This window comes from Alosa sapidissima, chromosome 2, assembly GCF_018492685.1.
Source record: "Alosa sapidissima isolate fAloSap1 chromosome 2, fAloSap1.pri, whole genome shotgun sequence".
NCBI lineage: Eukaryota > Metazoa > Chordata > Actinopteri > Clupeiformes > Clupeidae > Alosa > Alosa sapidissima.
In genome coordinates, this window is record NC_055958.1 from 12,347,919 (window position 1) to 12,365,342 (window position 17,424).

Genomic DNA, 17,424 nt, shown 5'->3' on the forward strand with positions numbered 1-17,424 from the left:
ATCTGAAGTAGTAGACTCCTTTGACTGGAGCTGTGAAGAAGCCTGTTATGCTGCTGTAGGCCTGTCCAACATTGGTAAAGGTTTTATCGAAAACCAAGTTTAACTCAGTACCCCCAGCCTCTATGTATCCTGAGTTAGGCAGAGCTGCTGAGAATGCCACCTTGGGTTGCTCTGTGATCTCTTTCTCCAGATCCACTACTTCAGTCTCAGTGGCTGTCAGCTCTGGTCTTCACTGCTGTCAGCTCTGCCTCTTGTGCTGCAGTTTCCATCTTCAGGTTCTCCACCTCAGTCTCACTGGCAGACAGTCTGGTCTCTTGTGCTGCATTTTCCATCTTTAGGTTCATCACTTCAGTCTTCATAGTGGTCAGGTCTGTGTGTTGGGCTGCAGTGTCTTTCTTCATGTGTCAGTGGCTGCAAGTCTCTCAGTAACTGACATCAGATCAGCTGTCTGTGCTAGTTTCCTTCCTCAGATCTGGTCTTCAGCACGGCCAGCTCTGTGTCTTGTGCTGAAATCACCTTAATTAAGTTTATCAATTCCGTCTTCACAGCTGTGAGCTCTGTGTCTTGTGCTGAAATCACCTTTCCCAGAGCCTCCACTTTAGTCTCACTGGCAACCAGTCTTTCTTTCATCACTGCATTCTCCATCTTCAAAGTCCCTACCTCAGTCTCCATTCCAGTCTTGGTGTTCTGCAGCTCATTCTGGTTGACAGTCAGCAGCACTCTCAGCTCCACCACCATGTCTCTGAGTTCCCTGAGCTCAGCAGAGACGTCCAGCTGGGTAGTGACCACAGCAGCAGCAGCCCCAGTGCTCTGGCTCTCTGTCTGAACTTCAGTCTGGGTGCTCTGAGTCTGAGCTCCACACATGGAGAACAGCAGCACCAGCAGTGAGATGACAGACCTCATCTTTAACAACACTGTCACTCTCATGGGTTACTAGTAATGGTAGTATTTGCAGTAAGTTGTGTCTGTGAGTCTGTGAACACCCTCTTTTTATACCTTTAAGTGAACTGAAGTCCAAGGGCACTGATACAATTTAGATGATTGGGTGTTCTATTTTTCAGGACATAACTGTTTATTCAGTTATCATTGTCCCCCATCCTGTAGGACAGAACGGCCTTCCTTTTTTTATGTTTTAGCTTTTAATTATAAAAATAGTAAATAGTGAAAGGAAATTTGCTTTGGGTATGTTTTGGGGAATACATACATATAAATAATGACCAAATATGCTTATATATATATACTGATTTTTCCCTTTGCTGCTTCTACCATCAACAGGCTGTGTACTAATATCAAATCCAAAACAGTTGCATCTGTAATTCTGTGGAAATTCTTCAACATGTGGGTTGACAGTACTCAACTTTAACACCTGTATCCCTCTGCCTCTCTCATACCGTAGCAGTAGTAGTTGTAGTAGTAGTAGTGGTTGTAGTAGTGAGACTAGACAAAAAGTCCTGGGACAAAAATAAATTTGACCATACACGTTTTTTCCAGGACATAATCTGTTTATTCAGTGCTGTGGAAAAGTATAAACCTGTCCCTCATAACGTAAGACAGGTGGGGCTTAATGCCATTAGGTCACCCGTTCATCAAGTTTTAGCTGCTGCTTTAAGAATTGTGTTTATTCTGTCTGTGAATACAAGTGAGAATTCAGGTCTCACCAAAGACAAGAATTGTAATAAAGATATAACTATATATATAGGATATATAAATTCACATTGGGTATCTTTCAAGGAATATATGCATATTAATGATGAGATTTTTTGATTTGACCAACAGATTATATTTGGATTTGACCAATAATATCAATATTGATTTTTCCCTTGCTGCTTCTACCGTCGACAGCCTGCGTACTAATATTAAATCCTAAAGAGTTGCGTCTGTAATTCTGTGGAAAAAAAATAATAGATGCTTCCCTTAATGTATACAACCCATTGCATGTGCCAACACACCGGTGTGATGGAAATATTGCAAAAAATGAACATTCTAACATCATTATTCAACCTTACACTTTCAATCAACCAAAATGGGCACATGTTACCCACACCACCAGCTCAGACAGGCTTCCAGTGCTGAGGTGTGTGTGTGTGTGCTTGCGTGTGTGCGTGTGTGCGTGCGTGCGTGTATGCATGTGCATGCGCGTGTGCGTGCACATATTAATGTGTGTGTGTGTGTATGTGTGTGTTTGTGTGTGTGCCCGTGTGCATGCGTATGCGCGTGCACATATTAATGTGTGTGTGTGTGTGTTTTTGTTGCTTCATCTGTATAGCTGGCTTGAAGGGAACAAGCAGGCCTCATGCAGGCAAGCCAGCACTCATCAGAACAGCTCTCACTTGCTTTCCATATAAGGTTGTTCAAATGAACACGGACAGCATAATGTTAAGCCACACTGCAGACAGCACAAAGCACCAGAACTGGCAGTGCCAGGGTGATGGCATCAAAAGGATTCTCTAAAGTGAGCTTTCACTTCACCCCACCCCAGCCTTTCAGCTGAGGTGTCTATTTTCACAGAGACACAAGCTCAATCGCCAAAAGACACAATAGTTACGTTTGTTGACAAATGTCAAATGAAAATAGAAGCATGGAATGGAGTCCCACTTGCAGTCATTTCCCAATTCCACCCCATTTCTCATGTGTCCTGTCAAACGGCACTGTCCTATATATCCAAATAAAGGCAAAAGGCCCTAAAAAAACATCAGAAAGTTGTCCATTTACCAAAGTCGACCAGCTTGACTCCACCGTCTGTGGTCAGGAGGATATTGTTGCCCTTGACGTCACGGTGGATTATTCTGTTGTTGTGGAGATGCTGGAGACCCTGGCGTGCCAAGAGGAGAAGACAAGAGAGGAGGAGAGAGGAGGAGAGAAGAGAGGAGGAGAGAGGAGGAGAGAGGAAAGACAAGAGAAGGGCTTTGAAAGGCAGGCGGGGGACAGAAGCCAATTATGGGGCAGTTACTGCTGATCACGCGCTGCTTTGTCACCGGATCATGGTCAGTGCGCATTGCTGTACGGGGCGTCCAGGATTAAGTGGGTTTAATCCACAAAAACCCCACCACCCACGACTTTCATTAAAGGATTGACTGGTCACTGTCTCCCTGTACTCTGTGTGTGTGTGTGTGTGTGTGTGTGTGTGTGTGTGTGTGTGTGTGTGTGTGAGAGAAAGAAAGAGCATGAGACTCTATGTGCATGTGTGCAAGGATGACTGCTCCAACGCATAACCCTCTCAACAGAACTCTGACCAATTGACTTGATAAATCCTTTGTTTGTTTGTGTGTGTGTGTGTGTGTGTGTGTGTGTGTGTGTGTGTGTGTGTGTATGGTGTGTGTGTGTGTGTGTGTGTGTGTGTGTGTGTGTGTATGGTGTGTGTGTGTGTGTGTGTGTGTGTGTGTGTGTATGGTGTGTGTGTGTGTGTGTGTGTATGGTTTGTATGATGTGTGTGTGTGTGTGTGTGTGTGTGTGTGTGTGTATGTGTGTGTGTGTGTGTATGTATGTCTTACCAGCAGTGCCCCACATAAGATGTATGCGATGACGGGCTCCTCCATATGCTTGCTACGCATCAGCAGACCTTTGGCCAACTCTGTGACTGAGCCTCCATTACACAGCTGCACAGAGACAGAGGGAGAGAACGTGTGTGTGTGTGTGTGTGTGTGTGTGTGTGTGTGTGAGTACCAGAGATATAGAGGCGTGAATGGGAAAAGAGAATGATATTGTTTTAATAGTTTTGAGACTGTTTGTAAACAAGACAAAAAGACAAAACAAACAAAAAGGCAAATAAACAGACAAAACAAACAAACAAACAACCCCGTCTCCCAACAACACACCTCCAGGACCAACCAGTGCTGTCCACCAGAGAGGTTGTGTGTGTGTGTGTGTGTGTGTGTGTGTGTGTGTGTGTGTGTGTGTGTGTATACGTGTATGTGTGTGTGTGTGTGTGTGTGTATGTGTGTGTGTGTGTGTGTGTGTGTGTGTGTGTGTGTGTGTGTGTGTGTGTGTGTGTGTGTCTCCCCACAACACACCTCCAGAACCAACCAGAGCTGTCCACCTGAGAGGTTGTCTGTTTTGTAGAACATGCCAAAGAACTTGACCACATTGGGGTGGTTGGAGAGGGAGCGCAGGATGGTGTACTCCGCCTCGATCTCCTCATCCACATCCTGTGGGGGAGATGGTGGGGAACACAACAAAATCAGTGCTTGTGCTGTATTCATTCCACTGTGTGGTTCCTGTGAGGGTGTGTATAGGTGGCAGGGTGCACCAGAGCAAAAGCATCTCAATGTATTTTAAAAACCCTTTAGGGGACGCCTTCGCACCGGCGTGACTAGACCGTTGCAGATTTAACGTTCCAAAGAATGTCCAAAAGAAAAAAGAAAATCATATGTAAGGGATAATGTATAGAACGCCGGTCATTATTGGGAAAATAAGTCCCGATAGGGTGAACCGGACCCCGATGCCCAGCGGAGGGGTCTTGTTCCGCCCTGAAGGGACTTATTTTCCCGATAATGAGAGGCGTTCTAGACATTATCCCGCTTATTACACGGCTACTTGCCAAAACGAAACAATAAACTCCCCACGATATGACTCTTCAGCCTACATAGCCTAGGCTATAGCCTATTTGTTACCATTCATCATGGTTTTTGCTGAGAAACAAATAGTTTGCAACAACATACGCTGAACTTGAATCAAACATTCTTTAGAACACAGCTGATCAATCGTCTACTTTTCACTTTTGAATGAAGTTCCAGTAGTTGCGGAGTGATATGAAAGACCTGAATTAAGAAGTGTAATAATATAAATTATTACACGGCTCTTCACAATGCAAGTAGAACGCTCCATTGACTTGAATGGGATTTCCCAAAGTTCTAGCGGTCATTATTTTCGACTAAAGGACCTCTGAAAAAAATAATGACCACTGTCAATGGCAACGGAGTTTGTGCTTCTAATTCAGGTCTTTCATATCACTCTGCAACTCCTGGAACTTCATTCAAAAGTGAAAAGTAGACGATTGATCAGCTGTGTTCTAAAGAATGTTTGATTCAAGTTCAGCGTATGTTGTTGCAAACTATTTGTTTCTCAGCAAAAGCCACGATGAATGGTAACAAATAGGCTATAGCCTAGGCTATGTACTGTAGGCTAAAGAGTCATATCGTGGGGAGTTCATTGTTTCGTTTTGGCAAGTAGCCGTGTAATAAGCGGGATAATGTAGAGAACGCCGGTCATTATTGGGAAAATAAGTCCCTTCAGGCCAGAACAAGACCCCTCCGCTGTGCGTCAGGGTCCGGTTCGCCCTGTCGGGACTTATTTTCCCAATAATGACCGGCGTTCTATACATTATCCCTTACCTCATCTGGTGGAATTTTAGAAATTTACATTGTTCATGAACGCATGCTATCATTAGAATGTTCAAAACTCCCCTGCCGAAGACATAAAAAATAAACTTGCACTGAACTGAACATACTGTGCAGTAGCCTATTCTTCACTGACATCTTCTACACAGGAATGGCAGAGCACTAAGTACAATATGTATGTAAGCATTGTGGAGGACTGCAACAATGATCATCACAGATCATCACAGGAAAGGAGGACAAAAGTTTATATGGGTGCACTGTTGGTTGTAAGACAGACACCCAGTGCGTGACTGGAGCACCTGTTTGAATAAAGAGGTCCGCAGAAGATGTAAAATGCTCTCAATCCAACTTTAATTGTTAAGTGGCTTTAGGAACAATGGGCTTAAGCAATCAATCAATTACGTAAGGCTTTTAGCTCTTGTAACCACACATTTCTAATCCCAGACCTACATACAGACAATGCATGCCATACAGTCATTAAAGGGAAACTTGGCAGGATTAGCTATCTTTCCCCCTCTGCTGGAGAAGTTGTGCATTATGCTATTTCAAACTGTGGAAAAAGGTAATGATAAAGCACATGGATTTGTTTGCAAGATAGCGAAACGGTTAGCATAAGTTCGGCAGAACACATTGGATGTTACAAGGTAAGAAACACGATTTAAAACGTGTTTCTTTCTTTAGTCTCAATGTTGCAAGGTTGGTTTTCCGCCTGGGGATGCTAGTGGGAACAGGGAATGTCACCATTTTCACTGGAACAGGTAATTTAACCATCCAAATGATTTCAGAAATGGGTTTATTAAGTTAAAATAGTTGCCAAGTTCCCCTTTAATCATTCATTACTACAAATTAGTTGTTAAGTGAAGAGAGGTCTTATACTATGCAACTTGTCAAACCTGAATAGAGTTGGACATGACAAACTAACTTTCACCATTTAGAGTCAAATCTACTAGGTTAATCACCATGGGGAAAGATCATAGATCACAGAGAAATGAGACTAAATTTCACCACAGAGAACCGAGTTCAGAACCAAGGTAAGAATGTGTGTAATGGAGAGAGGGAGAGAGAGGAGGAAGTGAGAGAAAGAAAAGAAAGAAAGAAAGATTAGGAAAGACAAATATGCAAAGTGGGTAAAGTACTGACTGACGGCTCTACAGTATAAACATATGAAACCCAATCAGGAGAAGGGGAGTATTAGGGGAGGGAGAGGAAGAGGAGGAGGAGGAGGAGGAAGAGGAAGAGCTACTTACTCTGCCGTGATGACCAGAATTCTGGCAGAAGTAAGCAGGCAAAGCAGGGAGAAAAACAGCAAGTAAGACACACACAAAGAGATTCACACACACACACACACACACACACACACACACACACACACACACACACACACACAGGCGTGTACCATTTCATGGAATGACTGCGTTTCCATGACAGGGATGATAGGCAGTATACATATAGGGGTGATAGGCAGTATACATATCAGGATACTTTTTTCTCTGACAAAGGTCAGAAGCTGCGTGGGAACAAGAGGGAAAATGGACAGTCCAGGGAACCGTAAACGTTCCACGTGTTCTGTATGTATATTAGAGTACGTATGGGAAGGTTGCTGGGTGACGGGAAAGGTAATGCTAGTAAAGTTCTGCAAGTGGAAGAACATCGTTGATGTCTACTCTGCCCCTTGTGTCGTCTCTGGGCTCATTCTCCTCTGTGTGTGTGTGTGTGTGTGTGAGTGTGTGTATGTGTGTGTGTGTGTATGTGTTTTGTGTTTGTGTGTGTATGTGCATGTGTGTGTGTGTGTGTCTGCGCATGTGTGTGTGTGTGTGTGTTTGCGTGTGTGTGTGTGTGTGTGTGTGTGTGTGTGTGTGTGTGTGTGTGTGTGTTTGTGTGTGTGTATGTGGGGCCTTACATTGATGGGGTCCAGGACTTTGACGGCCGCCTGACTGCCGTCCTTGCGGTTGTTGACCTTGTAGACTTTGCCGTAGGTGCCTTTGCCGATGGTCTCCACGATGTCCCAGTCCAGAGACGGGTCGGACAGAGCCTCCAGCCCAATCATACTGGACTTGTAGGGGTACAGCCCATACAGAGACCTCCTGCAGCACAGAGACAGGAGGAGGGAGAGGGAGGAGGAGGAGGAGGAGAAAAGAGAGGATGAGAAAGACAGAAGGAGAGGATATCAAAGAAAGGAGAGAGGAGAAAGAAGGAGGGAGAGAGAGACAGAGGGAGAGGATATCGAAGAAAGGAGAGAGGAGGAGGAGGGGATGGAGAGAGGATGAGGAAGAAGGGAGAGAAAGACAGAAAGAGAGGATATTGAAGGAAGGAGAGAGGAGGAGGATGGGAGAGAGAGAGAGAAAAAAGGAAAAGGTGAGTCAAGAGGTAATGAAGGGAGCATGGGGAGGGGGAAGAAGAAAAGGTAGAGGAGAGCAGGGAAGAGAGGATGAAGTGGGGGGGGTGGAGGAGAGAAGGAAATATGAGATAGGATTCAGAGGTGAAAAGGGCAGCCATTCTGCTGTCACACTGAAACATGAGTCTGTATGTTCACATGGAACTCCACATGCAAACTGTTGCAAATTATTCCGTACAATCTTGTTTCTTATTTTATTTGTGATTTGATGAATATAAATACTTCTCTGAAAATATTAATTTAAAAATAATTTAAAAAATAAGTTATTTTTCTAACAGGTTGTGTTAATTATGACGATGCTGTACCATATAAAGGAAAGCTTTATATTTCGAAAGGGATATAACATAGCTCAACATAACTCAAGCACACACACACGCACGCACACACACACACACAATATTCATGCACATTCCACCAACAAGGCACATTTTTGTTTATCTTGTTTATGTTATTTATGTTAGTATAATACATGTATTTATCCTTTAAAAATAACTGTATTGTCCCATTTTATATTGTTGTCAGGCCATAACAACCATCCTCTAATCACACAAATACACGCAGGCACGCACACACACACACATACTAGAGATGCACCGATAGATCGGCTGGTGACCGGAATCGGCCGATTTTCACGTGATCAGCCACGGCCGGTCAGTCTGAGACATGCCGATTTTATGCCGGTCAAATACCCTCGTGCGCCGCAATTGTAACAACACCCAGCTGAGTTTGAAGAAGCTATAGCAACCAGGCCAACACTCAGGGCTGGATGTAGGGCTACAAAGAAAGCGCTAATAGGCTACTGAGTTTTTCTATGCAGCAAACGCTGTGCTTTACCTACTGCGTGGAATTTACTAAGCTGTCACTTCATTAGGCTACGTAAACATCGCTCATCACCGCCCGTCACTGCCGCTAATTGCGTGCCCACAGCTGAACCACAAGCCTGCTGAACGGAGATAAACGACTGCGACATTAAAAATAATCAAAGATGTCAACAAGCAGCGACATACAGTAGCCCTAGTAGTTCTACTCCACTGAAAAAAAAATACTCTATTTACTGCACGTAGACTAGGGCTATGTCTTAAAATACCCTAGTCTAGCAGATTGAGAAGTGGATGTCGTGAAAGTGAACAAACGATAGCCTATTAGAAAGGCAAACAAACGTTAAAGTTGCTTTTGACATAGTAGCCTACAATGAAGAAAACTGATGCTCTGAATACTGAATCAGTCGTCTCTGAAACGACTACTATATTAGTCTATAGCCTAATAAAAGCCTGCATTTAATCGGAATTTGGATTTAAATCTTTCACCGCAAAACAGACGTGCACTGTTTTCATATGGTGGAGCACCTAATCGCTATTAGCACTTCTCCCCTGTGTTTGCGTGATAGCCTAGGCTGCTACCACTTTTCCCTCGCCCTCCCATAAATTCATCAATGCATAAGAAAATATGTTACATGGTAGTATGTTCAAATGTATCATGAAAATTGTTCTTAAATCTTTAGTTGGATATTGGATGTGAGAAGCATAAAATGGGTGTTCCATAACTTAACTTAATCCATAATTTGATACTGCATCTGAAGTTAGACTTGAAAAAGAATCTGTCTGCTCACCGGTTCCATTTTTTTTAACAGCCATTTCATCATTGATAAGTTGATTACACGTCTATATTAACATGTTCTATCAAAGAAAAGATAGAAAATAACTATTTGTGTGTGTGCTGTAAAATGGTTAGAAGAAATGAAATCGGAATCGGCTAAAATCGGTATCGGCAGGTCAAACTCTATGAAAAATCGGAAATCGGTATCGGCCCAGAAAATTGCAATCGGTGCATTTGAGTGTAACACATACACTCAAACACACACAGAGACGTGCGCACACACATACGTACACACACACATACACTCAAACACACACACACACACGCACACAGACGTGCACACACACACACACACACACACACACACACACACACAAAGACGTGCGCACACACATACTGTAGACACACACACACACACACACACACACATACACACACACACTCAGACACATTTGATCTGCATTTGCATAGGCATGCAAAGGAATGGGCATAAGAACACAGACAATGTTCAAGGCACCTGTACTGAACACCTGCACTGAACACCTGCACCAGAGCCATCCATCACAATCAGCTTTGCATTAGTGCTTGACACTTACAAGTCAGAGGTTCACACACACACACACACACACACACACACACACATGCAGCCAAACACAGCACCCTTGTCATGGTGGTCCTTTTATATGCCTGCATCAAACTTCATCAAATCTGTTTTTAGACACATGCACAAACGCACCACACAAACACACACAACACAGTAGACAAACAGACAGACAGCACCTCACACACCCCATGACAGCCATGCACCTGGCCATGCACTTTGAGGCAGGGACCATGAGGTTAGCTCAGACACACACACACACACACACACACACACACACACACACACAGAGCTCAGGTCAGGTCAGCTGTGTGGTCTAAATAAGGAAGTAGCGGCAGCGTGCCGCTGGGCCTGATCTCAGTAGCACCTCCACTGCTGCCAACGGGAGCCACTTAACAGGCTTAAACCCAGGCACGCAACCAGCACACACTGCCTGCAAACGCCTAGCGTGCACACACACTTACACACACACGCATGCATGCAAGCAAAAGCATGCTCACAGACAAACACACACGTGCACTTATATACATACAAATACAAACACACTTACACACACACACACACACACACACACACACACACACACACACACACACACTGTACATACACACACACATACATACTGTACATACACACACACACACATGCTAGGCAGAACTGAGACTGCAAAGCCAAAGCTGAGAACCAAACGTCCTGTACTTACAATTTACATTGAGCCATCCTGCTACCAAAGCACTGCACATAAACCACTCAGTTGCACTGTTTCAACAGGTCATGGTAAACAAATATAGGCAAACAAACTAATAAACAAACAAAACATAAAGCAGGCTCGTGTCCAGTGGAGTGGTTCGGGTTTGCCGTGGGGCGGGAAGAGTGAAAGAGGAGAGATCCGGTCAGCGCTCGCTAAGAATGCAGTAATCTGCTCGCTCGCCGGCGATTGGATTAGCAGCAGATTAGCTCCATACTGACCGACCGCTTCCACCAGTGCGCCCGCCCGCCACGGCCAAACACCACAACACCCTCCCACTGCAACCACGCAGGCACCACCTACGACAAGGGACATTTTCACTTTGGTCATGTGAACTGAGAGGAGCCCTTTTGTTTTTGGTCAGATGAACCCATGTTACCCTCCAGGGAGCTGAGTCACAGTGAGTGCTGTAGTCTCCTTCGCATTCAACAAGGTCGGTCATTCCTGTATCCATCTGTTTGGTATGGTTTTGGCATAATACATTTGGCACATATAAAATGTATGATTTAAACTTAGCCTCTCTCTTTCATTTCAGTTTTTGGAAAACCTCTGATACTTGTTTTTCTTTTTTCTTTTTGGGGGGGGGGGGGGTCAGGTGGGTCAGATTATCCTCCAGGGATCTGACCCCTGTACTGTGGCAAGATGTCCCTCTTGGAGGGGCCTGTGCCTTATCAGCTATACCCACAATTCCCTCTGAGGGCTCCTAAGAAGGTAACTGTTGGCATGGGAACGGTCACTGAAGCGCAACAAAGCTGCAGACAGCATCAGCTGGAGGAGAGAGAGGAGCTTAGACAACATCTCCTACACAGGAGCTCACACACTCTTCAACATGGAGGAAGAAATTCACCAACCAGGAAGGGCAGCAAGCTGTTTATCATGGAAGCACAAGCTCTTAATGAGCTCTTACACACAGAAGCACAAGCTCTTAACAAGCTGTTAAACACTGAAACACAAACACTTAAACATGGACAAGATACTGTATAGGCTCTTCAACTTGGAAGAACAGAAAATGTCTGTTGCTTTTTTTCTTGTTTCTCATCGTAAATCAGGTTTCTAGGCCAAGTATACTTACTGTACGTATACAAGGAATTTGGTCTCTGCATTTATCCCATCCGTGAATTAGTGAACACACAGAGCACACACAGTGAGGCGAAGCACACGCTAACCCGGAGCAGTGAGCTGCCTTGCTACAGCGGTGCTCGGGGAGCAGTGAGGTGTTAGCCGTTCCTACTAGTCGGGGATCGACCTGGCAACCCTTAGTTTACAAGCCCGAAGCCCTAACCAGTACCACTGCCCTCATGGACAATGGTGAGATCTACGGCAGTGCAACTGCTTCAGTTTTGCAAAGACACAATTCATACAATGGATCTGCTGCTGGGAAATGGTAAACATGAGATGTTTACTGACTTAACTTATGAGATGTTTACTGACTTAACTTATTTGTTCATACATTTATGATTTTTTATTAAATCGTTGAAATCATTGAAATAGTTATTACTTATTCAATCAGATCCACGGATAAGCTATTGTTATTATGATTCACCCTTCTTATTGGCTTTCATGTATGTGTGTATGTCTGTGTGTGTATGTGTGTGTGTGTGTGTGAGTGTGTGTGTGTGTGTGTGTGTGTGTGTGTGTGTGTATGTTTGTGTGCATGCGTCTGTGAGTGTACAGTATGTCATGCATACACAAGGTATCAAGCATGCAGAAAACTCAGGGCCAGATGTACGTACATTTGCGAACGTAGCGTTATCAGCGCCATGGACACACCGCAGATTGCGAGCGCTGTCAGACCCAAGTTTCCGTCGTATTTATCAATCGTTCAATCCTTAGTGTAAACTGCGCCTTTCTCTGCCCTTCTCTCCGCCCATAAACGCAATTTACGAACGTCCACAACTGAATGGCAGTGCCTACAAGCGCAGTTGAATGAAGTTAACTGATGACAACATTAAAAAGAATCAAACGTTTAGCGATCATGAAATAATACCATACATGATAAGATGTCCACAAGCAGGGAGATAATGAAGATCAGTAGTTCTACTCAAACTACTTGTGCACGTAGGCTATGGAAGATTGGTCAAATCTAGCAAGTATGAAAGTTTAAGTGAATGACGTGAAAGTAAGACATGCGAAAGGCCAACGAAAGTTAAGGTTGCTTTTGGTAGTACAAATACTTTCACCACAAAAACTGGTGTTCTAAATAGCGATTCTGTTGTCTTTGAAAGGTTCTCTTATTGACGCATTGAACTGCAATGTGGATTAACACCTGCTTTTACAAGGCGGAAGTATTTAGGCGCAGAATAGACGTGCGCTTTCAGGAGCAGTCTTTGTACATACCACGGAATACATAATTAGGCGCTCTTTACTCTTCCCCTCCCATCTTTTTACGCTAAACTCCCACTTTCCCCTGGATCCTCCCATGAATGCATATGCATGACATGACAATCGCAATGTGCCACTTTCAGCTCCCGCGACAGGCAGTTTGCGCTTTTACATCATTGCGGCCTGTTTGTACATACCTCGCAATGATTTTACACGCACATTGCGAAACAAATACGCCTGAAATGGGCGCAAAAGCGTTAGTAAATCTGGCCCTCAGTGCCTTAGATCAGTGCCTTATACACTTGTGTTGTCTGCAATGAATGCAGTTTTATGAACAGAAGGAGGCGTTTGTTTATGTCATTTACTTCAGCCTTCTCTGCCATCCCTTTTAGACTGGGCAGCAGCCATGAGGCAGGCAGAGAGGAGGAGAGACACGTTATGGGCAGCAGGCAGAGAGGAGGAGAGAGACACGTTATGGGCAGCAGGCAGAGAGGAGGAGAGAGACACGTTATGGGCAGCAGGCATGGGGCAGGCAGAGAAGAGGAGAGAGACACGTTATGAGAGTTCTGGAGGACCACACCCTAAGAAATGCAAGTACCAGTGTGTAGCTAAGTTGGTACAAATGCTTGTCGCTGGGGCAGTACCCCTTTGAAGAACAATATTGTATCCATGAATGCAGGTACTTTTTTGTACCCTAGCCATCTGTACCCACTTGTGTACCTGCAATGACTAAAATGTACCTGTATATACCCTAAAAAGGTACTAATCTGTACTTTAAGGGTACTACCCAGTCTCCCAGATATCTTTATATGGGCAAAGATGGCACTTTTGGGTACTTTCTGTCATAGACAGTAAAAGATATGGACAGGGTCCTCACGTAGACGTCAGTCAAGATGGTGAAGCAAAGTGAAGCGATTTCAACCGTTTCCTATTGGTCGACGAGGCTTTCTGCGCTGGCTCAGGGGACGTAGATGTAATGTAAGCACCAGAGAATGTCTAATAAGGGGAGAACCGCCACTCTCGGGAAACTTCCGGTTTCTGAACTGGTTGCAGTTCCTTTTCTGATTCCACATGAGGGCGCTCACGAATAAGTGCAGAATGAATGGAGGCCTATGGAGCTGTACCCCTCAAATCCACTTTTCTCGGGATATCATTTTTTTGCCCAGAAATTCGAATGTTGCAGTCGAAAGAGGGGGCAGAGAAAATACAAACCGCTGAGTATTATATTTTTTGAGTCACTTATTTGTTCTAAAAAGCCTTTCAAATGTGTCAATGACGTCATTCATTAGCAGAAAGCTAGTGTGTTGTGGGCAACAACGACCCAACCTGTAAGAAATCGAAAGGACGTGACTACTCGTTCATTCAACTTTTGACCTATAATCCATATTGAGCTTGCAGAAACCACAATCAAATATTCAATTTCTCAACGACAACCAGGTGAAAGAGACAAATTTAGCCGTCTAGCTCCATAGACCCCCATTGTTTTTGCACTTATTCGTGATCGCCCCTAGCGGAACTGCAACAGATTGCAGGTACAATGGAGTTAATAGGGAGTGATCCGGCTCTTCATAAACGGGCTCTGTAAGCATGTAGTCTGACTCGTGTAACTCTTATGATAGCTGCACCGAGAGATTGGGCTAATGTAGCCCCTTACTTCGTTACCACCACGTCTACATTTACTTTTCTTAAATGTCCTAGCTGTTCGTAGAATAAATGTGATTTCATATAAACAGCACTCGCCACATTCATAGCCTACTGTCAATCCATCAAATGTTGTGGTCCGATGCTTTCGCAATTATCCAGAGAGTAGGCTATGATTATTTTGCTCCTGTGCAACGCTTTAACCCGCTCTGTGGTGGTCGCATGCTCATTTTGTAAATTACGAGGTTATGACGCCAATCACACAATGTTGTATTACTCCGAAAATAGTAAAAGTTCATATAAAGGCTTAAAACGCTTCAATTGTAACGTTATTTGATGTCAAAGTGGTGCCAAATTGAATGGGGTTCAATGGAATGGCTAGTTGGAACTGGTCTACTACTAGCTTCACCTAGGGTTCATAAGCATCAGAAAAAACTTTTTCCCAGTGAAAACATCATCATTCCGCATCATTCACGTCACGTAATGTGTAAACTGGGGCTAGATTTTGCTAACAGAGTTGCCCAGTTAGGGGCTCGTCATCACTTTTGTCATCACGTTGTAGTTTGTTTGTAGTCCATGTGGCCTTTTATGTCCAACAGTTTTAATGTGAACTTGGGAATTTGCCGTTTTTGTCACTTGAAAGCTGCATATCTTTCTTTTACAAGCATCTTACACTACATTTTAAGCAAATACAGTTGTTTATTTAGGATTAGTGAGCGTATGTTTTCACCTTTGTCGTGGCATCCGTGTTTGTCACACATTCCGATGGCAAAGCACATGAACACTCGCTGTGGGAAAAACAAAGTAATCACGGGGGCGGTCCTTGTCATTCCCAGATGCCATGAATGCACCAAAGCTGACAGACCTAAGTCATGTCAAGTCAAGTTTATTTATATAGCGCATTTCATACACTATATGTATATGTTCTGATATTATGTCCTCCTTGTGTTGTGTATTTTGTGCTCCTGTTTGTTATCATTTGTATGGTGATTTTTGTATGTAATAAAAAAATTTTTTTTAAAATTCTTGCCCCAGTTTCCGACCTCTGACTCACACATTACGTGGCATGAATGATGACGTTTTCACTGGGAAAAAGGTTTTTCCGAAGCCCATGTATTACCGGAACTTTGTTCCCAGAATGCCATAGTCAACATATTCTTAAAGAGATTACATATAAAGCCTTTCTGAAATTTAAGGTAATTTAAAGTACTTGCATTTTTTAGAGTGTAATGACGTCCAATTCATGTGTCCAAACCTGAACGGAACCCAAGTATAATGTCTAAATATTTGTCCAAACCTGACCCGACCCGTCGGGTCCCATCAGGCTCAGGTTGGGTAGCCAAACTCTAGTGTGAGTGTGTGTGTGTGTGTGTGTGTGTGTGTGTGTGTGTGTGTGTGTGTGTGTGTGTGTGTTCACCCTAACCACCACAGCAACAAAACATGGAACAAAAGGGAACACACACAATACGGCCAGAACACATCCAGCACACTCCTCGAACTGCTTGTACAGTTGTGTCTGCGCACACACACACACACACACACACACACACACACACACACACACACACACACACACACACACACACACACACACACACACACCTCAACTACAATTCTACTCAAAACTGTTGTGTGAAGGTAGTAAATTCACTGCAAACAACACAAGTGTACAAGGCACTGATCATCCTTCATAAACAGGGAAGAGTGTTCTTCTGACAGTACAATGCTACAACAGCAAAAGGAAATCTGCACGCTTGAGACAATGAGTATGCATGACAGACACACACAAACACTGACAAAGACAGACACAGACACACACACACACACACAGGAAGACTACCTACACACACAAAGGGGGATACAACATAAGCACAAGCACTCACACACATGCACACACACACAGGCGCATACCCACTCTCACACACACACACACACAGCCAAGTTACCAGTACAGCAAACAGGAGCAATTTATTAACCTATGACAACGTTTCATCTGTCCTTTCCCATTGCAAATCTTTATGTTTTTCCATCTTTTTTGGGGCTGTTTGTATTCCATCTGTCACGGCCCTGAGGCATGGACGTTGTCTCTCTCTCTCTCTCACTCTCTCTCACACACACACACACACACACACACACACACACACACACACACACAGGATGACCCTGGAGGAGGGGAAACATTTATTCCATCCCACCAAGAGGAAAGCGGGAGAGGAACATCAAATGATTCTGGGAGTCTGAAGTCTGGGAGGGCTCTCTCTCTCTCTCCATATCTCTCTCCTTATCTCTCCCTCTCTCTCTTTCTCCTCTCTCTCTTCCTACTTTCCTCTCTCTGACCTCTCTACTCTCCATTTCTTCTGAAACACTCTCGCCTCTCTTCGCATCTGTCTGTCTTTTCTCTATCATCCCTTCAATCGCTAATCTGTCTCTTTTTAACTCTTTTCTCTCTTCCCTCAACTCACTCTAACTTTTTCTCAGTCCTCCTCACTCTACCTCTCTACCCCTCTCGTCATCCTACTCTCATTCCTTTTTTACCTCATTCCTTCTCTCTCTCTCTCTCTTTCCATCCCTCTCTCTAATCACTCTTCACCTTCCCCTTTCTCTCCCTCTTTCTCTCATCTGAGAGTAATGGGTTGTAAGTGAGTCTGACTGAGTGACTGATGCTGTTGCGGGCCTAATATCTGATGGATATTTCATATCCCTTCATTCGTCTGCTGTGGCAGACCCACAGAGTGTCATAAACTCCATCACTGGCTGACCGATGACCTTGAACACGTCCTTCACC

At 44.0% G+C, this 17,424-nt stretch overlaps 1 protein-coding gene across 1 annotated transcript in view; it reads right to left on the bottom strand.

Moving 5' to 3' along the window:
* The window catches only part of myo3b (myosin IIIB), a 153,907-nt gene that overhangs the window by 119,069 nt on the left and 17,414 nt on the right, over positions 1-17,424 (bottom strand). The window contains 4 exon segments of the mRNA XM_042067829.1: positions 2,713-2,812; positions 3,492-3,596; positions 4,011-4,145; positions 7,237-7,420. Of these exon segments, the coding sequence (XP_041923763.1) occupies positions 2,713-2,812; positions 3,492-3,596; positions 4,011-4,145; positions 7,237-7,420 (524 nt within the window).